General features: G+C 52.8%; 2 protein-coding genes across 3 annotated transcripts; both read left to right on the top strand.

Moving 5' to 3' along the window:
* Window positions 1-906: 906 nt before the first annotated feature.
* On the top strand, window positions 907-2563 carry c22h11orf98 (chromosome 22 C11orf98 homolog). The gene is made up of 4 exons (XM_061668041.1): window positions 907-971; window positions 1339-1460; window positions 1531-1628; window positions 2253-2563. The coding sequence occupies exons 1-4, from the start codon at window positions 933-935 to the stop codon at window positions 2330-2332; spliced, it is 339 nt and encodes a 112-aa protein (XP_061524025.1). The 5' UTR covers window positions 907-932; the 3' UTR covers window positions 2333-2563.
* A 2405-nt stretch (window positions 2564-4968) lies between these two features.
* On the top strand, window positions 4969-8466 carry mansc1 (MANSC domain containing 1). Of its 2 annotated transcripts, XM_061667809.1 has the most exons (4): window positions 4969-5487; window positions 5720-5972; window positions 6054-6194; window positions 6645-8466. In XM_061667809.1, exons 2-4 carry the CDS (start codon window positions 5753-5755, stop codon window positions 7463-7465), a joined length of 1182 nt encoding a protein of 393 aa, XP_061523793.1. In that variant the 5' UTR covers window positions 4969-5487; window positions 5720-5752; the 3' UTR covers window positions 7466-8466. The 2 variants fall into 2 exon arrangements, with proteins under 2 accessions (XP_061523793.1, XP_061523792.1); XM_061667808.1 differs by having other exon boundaries at window positions 5720-6194.
* The last annotated feature ends 600 nt before the right edge of the window (window positions 8467-9066 follow it).

Raw genomic sequence — 9066 nt, 5'->3', positions numbered from 1 at the left:
GACACAATCTCTGCTGATTCACTTCCTGTTGCGTTCCTCTGGAGAGGGTTCGGAGGGCATCGTGGAACGCCAGCGCCACCGAGTGGCGGGCATGAGCACGAGGTGCGAGAAAGAAACCCGAAACGTCACGAAAGTTCCCTCCCCCCCCCCACACACACACACACACACGCGCGCGCGCGCGCGCGGCAGAATAAGCGGAACATGAAAATGACTTTCCGCTCGTGGAATCTCTTCAACGTTCCCAGGAGTTCCTGGACGCGCGACTCGTTCCAGCAACTCTCGTTCGAGTCGAGTTTCCCTCGTGTTCGAGTCTCGCGGCTCGCCTTCAAGTTTGTCTTGGACGCATCCAGATGACTTGCTGTCCAAAACGATCACTTTCCACATTACGTCCGCCCAGTCTTCCCGTTCACGGCAACTATGACCCAATTTCATATCTTGGGTCTTATTTCGTGAGCCCAACTCATGTCTGTATGTTTGTTCATCGATGTATGCCGGTGACATATCGTGAATTCAATGGCGGAAGGTCCAATGAACTGGCATGTGTATCCGCTGCCGTTCATACAACAGAATCAGAGCTTTGCGGTCCACATTTCACACCGACTAAATCCATTTGGGAAGACATTCACATGAGATGTATTTCAGTGGAGCCCACAGATGTCACATTCCACTCGTAAAAATGAATCGATACATTACAAATGAGCAATTTTGTGCGCATGGGAAGGCTCTAATTTAATGCAGCCAATACTACACGACGGTGGTTGATGGATAAAAAAAGGGAGCGGCGGACCCACCAATCATGGGCAAACGATCGGACGAGAAGATTCCTGCCAGCTGCCGTTGTAACGCCCGAAGGGACCCGCTGGCGGCAGCAGAGCGCCGTCCTGTGTCCAATCAGGGCGTCGAAGAAGAAAACGCGGAAGCGGGCAAGCAGCATGGCTCCACCCGGAGGGAAGATCAACAGACCCAAAACGGTAAGAAAACTCGTCGACTCCACAACAAACAAACACACGGGCAACCTGACATTTCCCTTTGCTAACTGTTGAACAATCCGAGCTTGACTTTCGAAGTACTGGAATGCTCACCATGCTCGATTGCAGGAAGGGAAATACACGTCACTGTTTTGGGGAGCAGTAGGGATAAGCACCATGTTTACAGTTAGGAGTTGGAATCAGCATGGCGGTGTAGCGTGGAAGTCGACACAAATAGGATGTTTTATCGTAGGCGTTGCAACTCTTGTTCGCTTTTATCATCGGAGCTGGAGTGAGTGCTGTTTTATCGTGAACACGTTTTTGTTTGGAAATTGTGCGAGCTGGCGCCAACGTGACGTTTTTGTGTTAGGAGTTGGGCAAGAAACTGTTCAAGCGCCGCCGCGTCCTGCGTCGACAGAAGAAGAAAAGCCCGATTGTCGGCGCCGTGCTGGACGAAGGCCTCATCACCGTCCATCACCTCAAGAAGAGGAAGTCAGTCACTCACAATTCGAGCGCGCCTGCCTGACATGCGGACTCACTGTGGCCCGTGTTCCCCACGCAGCACCAGCCCCCGAGCCAACATCACTTTGTCGGGGAAGAAGAAACGGAAGCTCATCAAGCAGCTGCAGCACCTCCGGAAGGACAAAGCCGCAATGCGAGGTGACTTTTTGGCCCGAGCTTCGAGCTCGGCGCCGGCTGTTAAAGGTCTCCGAGGCCCCCGTGCCGCCGAGCGCCGTTTTGCATCACCCTCGGCGTTTGCGAGATGCGTTCCTTTGGCTCGGAAATGCCCGGGATGCCCTTTTTCTCGCCGTTCGACTCGGTCGTTTACGCCTGCCGTTTGAGACGGACTGACGGAAAGAAGCTTGGCCCCGATCGGATCGCTGTTGTTCTTCGTTTAAATGTGGAAAACGGCGGCGACTCCTGTGAATCTGGGCGGCTGCCGACCGCAGAGTCGGCGGGTGCTTGAATAGTCGTGACTTTCTAAGTCACATACGCGCGGGAACGGGACGCGGTCGTTTGGCGACCCGTCTGCGGTTTCTCATCGATTGCGTTCAATCGACAAAGCGCATCGATGTCCAACTCGAAGCGGGTCACGCGCTCATTTGTACCCACGTTGCACATAAAACAAGCGAAACAATTGGATTTTGGTGGCACGGGACCTTTGAAAACCCATTGCTTAAAAATTGGCGCCAGAGAGGAACCGTGGTGTAGCCGGGTAACACGGCATTTTATTTGAATATCTCATCATTTGTGTGTGTGTGTGTGTGTGTGTGTGCGTGCCAGTTGAGGCTGCAGCTCCTCCACCCAAGAAGAAGAAGCCGCAGAAAAAGACGACGAGCGGCTGTCGGGACGACGTAGAATAACCACGTATTCGCGTCAAACCGGATGTTCTACACGGACGGCCTGCAAATATCGTTCGCACGCAAAAGTGAAGCATTTTCATGTCATCGTCATCCTGCTCTTCATCACAGCGAACAAGATTTACAGAAATATTGGCGTATAGCGTATACTGTATCGAAATACATATACTGTACAGATACTTTTATTTGCAAACATTGTTTTTACAAAACACATTTAATAAATGTATTCAACCATTACAATACATTTATTGTATTTTTTTACATATATAGGAGAACTTCAAAAGAACAGACTAAAAGGGGCAGGGGTCGTCCGGCGTCGCCGATTGGCCGTTACATTGAAGCATTTTTTTTGTTTTGGGAGGCCATATTACTGTACAGTACAAAATGATTGTTTGTAGGTTGTTGGTTTTTTTTGTGTGGGCTAAAAGGCCCAGTACAATACAAAGTTAAAGATAAAAAAAAAAAAAGCTTGCAAATGCTTGAAAGTTTCACATTTTATCCAAACTTAGCTCGCCTGTGTGCTTGGTCATGGTGACATTGTTGATGCGCAGTACTCATCGTAGACAATTCGCTTTCATGAGCCGTGAGGAAATTAGTGTGCTTTCTAGTTCCAAATCCGTTGCCAAAGACGAAGGGCAATACAAAAAAACTGTTACTGTCCCAAAAATAGCACGTTCCGGACTCCAGAGACTCGGATTTTGTATTCCTCCGAGTTAACGCCGCCGCCACGCCGCTCTCTCAGACGAGGCCGCTACGTAAATGCCTCGCGCTCAACACGGCCGCCACGGAGGCACGAGAGGATCTCGTCGTATTGTAAATCTGCGAGCCGGAAACACGTCGGTCCCGTTCCCTGCCTGCGTTGCGCAACGGGGCCAGTAAACAACAGCCTCCGATCCCGGAAGTGACGGACTTCGTCAGCGGCAGTTGAAGTGACGAGTGGAAACTATTTTTGGACGCATTGTTCGGTCCCGACGAGGTTCCGCTGTAAATGTCGCTGCGTTATTGCGCGCGCTGTTTGTATTATGAATGAATTTCATCACTTGTAATTTCTTTGAGGATGTGAAGTGTTGGACTTTGGGTTGAATCGAAGTAGAAATGAACGCGCCGGCTAAATGAAGTCTCGCGTTTGGAGCGGCTCTCCGTGATTGTTCCCAATAAGAAACATTGGAGGAAAAATAAGATTCAGAAATGATTTCAAAAAAGACGTTTCAAGTCATCCATCCGTTTTCTACCGCTTATGCGGGTCGGGTCGCGGGGGCAGTAGCTTTAGCGGGGACGCCCAGACTTCCCTCTCCCCAGCCACTTCGTCCAGCTCTTCCGGGGGGATCCCGAGGCGTTCCCGGGCCGGCCGAAGGACGTAGTCTGTCCGACGTGTCCCGGGTCGTCCCCGGGGTCTCCTCCCGGCGGGACGTGCCCGGAACACCTCACCGGGGAGGCGTCGGAATGGGATGCCCCGGCCGCCTCATCTGACTCCTCTCAATGCGGAGGAGCGGCGGCTCTACTCTGAGATCCTCCCGGATGACCGAGCTTCTCGCCCGTTGTCTCAGGGAGAGCCCGGACGCCCTGCGGAGGAAACTCATTTCGGCCGCTCGTATCCGGGATCTCGTTCTTTGGGTCACGACCCGCGGCTCGTGACCGTAGGTGAGGGTAGGAACGAAGATCGACCGGTAAATCGAGAGCTTCGCCTTTCGGCTTAGCTCCTTCTTTACCGCAACGGACCGACGCAAAGCCCGCATCCCTGCAGACGCCGCACCGATCCGCCTGTCCATCTCCCGTTCCGTTCTTCCCTCACTCGTGAACGAGACCCCGCGATACTTGAACTCCTCCACTCGGGGCAGGATCTCATCCCTGACCCGGAGAGGGCACGCCGCCCTTTTCCGACCGAGGACCACGGTCTCCGATTCGGAGGTGCCGATTCTCATCCCGGCCGCTTCGCACTCGGCTGCGAACCGCTCCGGTGAGAGTTGGAGCTCACGGCTTGATGAAGCCAACGGAACCACGTTTCAAGTAAGATGCAGATAAAAAAAAAAAAAAAAGCAATCATTCAACTCATAAAAATAGAGTAGTGATGCAAAAATGATAAATCAAATCAATGATTCAAATAAGACAAAAACAAGAATAACCAAAATAAAGACGACAATGAACAATTAAAAACAAAGCTTCAATCGTGAAACGAAATGTCCAGAATAAAGGAATTGAAAAATGGTTTGAAATGATACAAATTGTTATTAAAAAAGAGAAATGATTCTAAAAATAGAATATAAATAAAATAAAAATAAAAGTCGAAAAGCATGATTCAAACAAAAAGGAAAGTAAAAAAAAATGGAATATTGAAAATGATTTCAATAAAATGACAAGTACTGTAAGACTAAAATAGGAATACAAATTGAAACGAGATGAAGTCCAAAATAATCCATCCACATGAAGCTTGACGAGAATATAAGGCAAAATGGAATCAAATCAAACTGATTAGAATAATATATGGCCCCTTCTTCTTTGGGGCGTGTGGCGGACCCCCACCCGAGGACGAAGCCGAAAATGGGTCATCTGCTCGAAAGCTGCGAGCTGCTGCTGCTGCTTTTTCTTCTTCTTCTTCTTCTTCTTCTTCTTCTTCTTCTTCTTCTTGTCCTTGTCGTCGAGCCGCCGGCGGGCTCGCTTCGGCGGCGCAACCGGCAGGTGCGGACGTCCTGGAGCTCAGTCGGCTTTGGAAGCTCGACGGTAGCAGGGAGCGGCGCGTGCCGAGTCTGCGTCTTTTGTCAACTGAGAAGAATTGGCTCGAGAACAAAGAGGACAAAAGGAACGAGAAGCCGTTTCGCGGCTTCGGAAGCGATTTCGGGGTCCGAGCGGCGAGCTAGCCGCATTAGCATGAGCCGATCGGTCGCGTCGGCTTCCTGATGAGTTGCTGACACCCGAGTCGGGTCGATCCAAAGTCCACTCGGTCCGTCTTGACGACAAACAGGCAGGCAAAGTCCTCGCGTGTGCACTTCGGACTCGAAAGGTTCTGTCGAAGCCCACAAGACGAAGAACGGAGATGATGATGATGATGTAGACCTGATGCCTGCCTGCACCTTTTTCCTCTCCGTCGCCGAACCGCAAGAACCTTTTTCGAGCTTCTATTTCTGTCCTATTTCTTCGGGATCCTCGCAACTCTGCACGAGGTTAGCGCGTCTGCCTCGCGGTCATTGGGTTCTGGGTTCGCGTTCCCAGCAATTGTGCGCGTGTGCGCGGCCGCAACATTCGCGGGTGTCAAGTTCCTCCATGAAGCGCTGCTCTTTTTCCAAGCCTTGATCAAGTCTTGGACTTTGCTGTGTGTACTTTGTTGGAAACGCGTTTCATCTTGTCAAGCGTGAATTTCCACTGGAAATCAATTCGCGTGTGTCGCCCGCGCAGACTTCCCGGAAGGCCGCCGGCCGTCGTCCCGCCATGACCCGGGCGCTCCCGCAGCTCGTCCCGCGGCTGCTGCTGCTGCTGCTGCCGGCGCTGCTGCCGGCCCGCTCGGAACCCGAGCGCTGCTTCTCCAGGCAACACCCGAACGCCGTCGTCAACGCTCGGGCGGCGCTCGCCGGCGCCGCCGTCAGTGTCCGGGCCCTGGCGTCGGAGCGGGACTGCGTGCTGGCCTGCTGCTCCCAGCCGGGGCGGCCAGGTGAGCGCAACGCAACGCAACGCAACGCAACGCCGCCGCCGCCGCCGCCGCCGCGTCATCGCCGTCTACCCGTTTGCGCAGGCGCCCAGTGCGACGTGGCCGTGTTCGACGGCAACAAGCGCGGCGGCGAGGCCAACTGCTTCCTGTACCGCTGCCCGGGCCGGCGCGACTGCCCGCTCGCGGAGGCGCCGCCGGGCGTGAGCACCTACGACATCTTCAAAGGTGCTCGCTTTCTCCTTCCTCTTCCGCTTCAGTCACGTGTGACGCACTGAGGGCGGGAACCGCCCGCTCCCGGTGTATAGCGCGCACCGGCCACCCGCTCAGAACATCGAGTACAGTCTAGAGTATAGAGAGAAATGCCGACGTCAAACCTTTGTGTCGCCTGCTCAACTATGCTTCTCTTATTTGCAACAAACAAAGATGGCCATCCACGCAAACGTTTGTTCAATCGTAGCACATTTGAAAAGTAGCGCGGACGAGCGTCTCCGGCGGTCACCGAAGACGCTCGTCCGTCTCTCTTTGTTTTTGGGAAGCGGGGAAACACGGCTACCGCGGCCCGTAGCCGACGCCGCAGTTAGCGTGCTCGCTACGCCGCTCGTTCGCTCTCATCACTTCCCGGTCCCGCGTCGTCATGTCTTCATTTCCCGTTTCGTGTTGTCGTTTCCCGCCCAGGTGCGAGCCACCCGAGTCCTCTCCGTCCCGTCGGCACGACGACCGGCGCCGGCCGACCGCTCGCCGTGACGACTGCCGTCGGCGCCGCCCCCGTTCCGGGAACCGCCGCGACGGACGCCGCGTCCGCCGGGACCGGCGAAAAGACCGGCAAAAAACTCGACAAGACAAAAACCACCAAAAAGACAAAAAGTCATCCGGCCAATGAGGAGGCGGGGTCTAAGACAGCTGACAAACGGCCCACAAGTGCTCCACCTGCGACTGCGCCTATTACCGCCACCATGACTCCGCCCCCTACGACCATCACTTCCCCCCCTATGACCGTGACTCCTCCCGCGACCATCGCGGCGACTCCCACTATAAAATGCACTCCGCCTCCCCCGACTGCGACTCCTCCCACAACTAAGACTCCCCTTGCTACTGCCACTATGACTCCTCCTACCACAACCCAAACTCCGCCTCCTCCAAGCACAACTTCGACGACGACTGCCGTGACTCCTCCTCCTGCCACTGTGGCTCCACCTCCTAAAACCGCGACCCCGCCTCCTACAACTTTGACCACGCCCACTCCGTTGACATCCAGCAGTAGGCAGAGTCAGATGTCCGACGCGCTCGTCGGTCCCCACGGCGACGCCTTCCAGAACGCCAGCGTGAAAACGGCGTCGGGGGCGGGGCCTTCGAAGAGCGGCGCGGCGGTGTTCCTGGCGGTGGGCGTGGCCGTGCTGCTGCTGGCCTTGGCGGCGGGCGGGCGCAAGGCCATGGAGTCCTTCGACAGGCGCCATTACACCAGGCTGGAGCTCAACGACCTCCACTACGACCTGTGAACCGGCGACGCCGCGCCGCGATTGGCCGCCGAACGCCTCGGCCCGTCTCGATTGACGGCAACCGACGACGGCGGGACGTGCCGCTATCACGTGACCGTAGCGAGTTGGTCTCGGGCGGCCAATGGGGAGACACGTTGACGTGAGTCATGAGTATTTGCGATGTGTCCAAACTCAGGAAGATGACATTTCTGGGCCTGCTGCGGCGCAAGCTGGCAGTCCGGATTACGATTGCTCATACTTATATCTTATTTCCCCCCGTCCCCAAAGTACAGCTCGCACCGTTTCACAGAGCCGCACAAATGAGGAACCAAAAGATGCCTCTCGGCTGTACTTTGATCAGAATTGTTGTTTTTTTGTATGAATTCCGTGCTACCGTGGCGACATATAATCGTCCCAAAACGACGCATTAACTGCCATTGAGAATGAATGGGCCGCCGTCCATTCCCACGTTGAACAGATTTGACATACTGTACTTTCCTCCTCCTCCAACTTTTCTTGACCAAATTAGACCCTTCCATCAATATGTTCAGCAACATTTTTTTTTCCATTTTCCAGAATAAAAGACCCAAATTACGATTTCTTTTTTGGCCTTCTGTACTCATTGGAAATGAGAGCATTTAAAGACTTTCTTTTTCATTGAGAACAAAGGTTTGAATAGTTCTCCAAGTCAAGTGTTGACAAATGCACTTTTTGGACTCGCAACAGTCAGCGGGCCCATTCAAAATTTCTGCACGACTTTTGCAGTCGAGTTCCTAATAACTGTCATAATAACCATACTGGTCTGTCATTTCATCACCTGCATGTCTTCTTTCTGCCTACACACTCACTAAACACACACACACTTTGGATGTAACACACATTTTAAGCTGAACACTTTCTGGTATGAATGACTTTTTCTGGAGCTTTTCTTCGTTGTTCCTACTCCGCAGTGTCACCCCTTGACCACACGGTGGCGGCAGCAGCGGGCCCAATCACTCGCCCCCCCCCCCCCCACCCACACACACACACTTTTTTTTTTTTTAGTATTATTATTTTTTGCTCATATTTGTCAGATTTTTCATGTTGTTGTGTTCAATGCAAAGTTGATCTTCCCCAATCAAGCGATGCTTTTTGCAAAAGTTTCCTCCTTCTTCTTGTATGCATTAAAAATGTGAAGTTGTTTCTCATTTTGACCTCACGAGCAAAAGTGATTTGTGTGTTTAATGGAGCCACGGTCACCGACTTCGACTTTAGCTCTAGCTTACTGTGTAGAAAAGAAAGGAGGGTACAAGTCGTGTTTTACGTTTCAAGATGATTGACTTGGCTGAAGTGGAAACAAATGAGTCTAACTAGTTTCTTGACGTTAACATGACAGAAGTGATTAACAGGGTCCAAAGAGTCCAAGGATTTTATTTAGGTTGACGTGATTTGATTGACTCAATAGGACTCAGCGTCGCGTGGTAATAATGGTCTAAATATGAAAGCTGACAATTGTGTAATGCGCTTTGGTGCCTGAAAAGAAGAAGTTGGTCCAAGTTTGCAGTGATCCAGGCGGGAGAGAAAGTAGTCCCTGTGGAATGTGAGTGCGTTCGCGTTTGGAACGGCTCGCGTCTCCCTGCTCC

The sequence above is a fragment of the Phycodurus eques genome, chromosome 22 (assembly GCF_024500275.1).
Source record: "Phycodurus eques isolate BA_2022a chromosome 22, UOR_Pequ_1.1, whole genome shotgun sequence".
NCBI classification, from domain to species: Eukaryota; Metazoa; Chordata; class Actinopteri; order Syngnathiformes; family Syngnathidae; genus Phycodurus; species Phycodurus eques.
The sequence above is the reverse complement of the archived record's forward strand: the minus strand, read 5'-3'. Positions and strand labels throughout refer to the sequence as shown.

Coding starts and splice junctions, on each gene's coding strand:
- c22h11orf98 (XM_061668041.1), top strand. CDS start 933: ATGGCTCCACCCGGAGGGAAGATCAACAGACCCAAAACG. Junction 972..1,338: donor AGATCAACAGACCCAAAACG/GTAAGAAAACTC, acceptor TTTTTGTGTTAG/GAGTTGGGCAAGAAACTGTT. Junction 1,461..1,530: donor CATCACCTCAAGAAGAGGAA/GTCAGTCACTCA, acceptor TTCCCCACGCAG/CACCAGCCCCCGAGCCAACA.
- mansc1 (XM_061667808.1), top strand. CDS start 5,753: ATGACCCGGGCGCTCCCGCAGCTCGTCCCGCGGCTGCTGCTGCTGCTG. Junction 6,195..6,644: donor CACCTACGACATCTTCAAAG/GTGCTCGCTTTC, acceptor TTTCCCGCCCAG/GTGCGAGCCACCCGAGTCCT.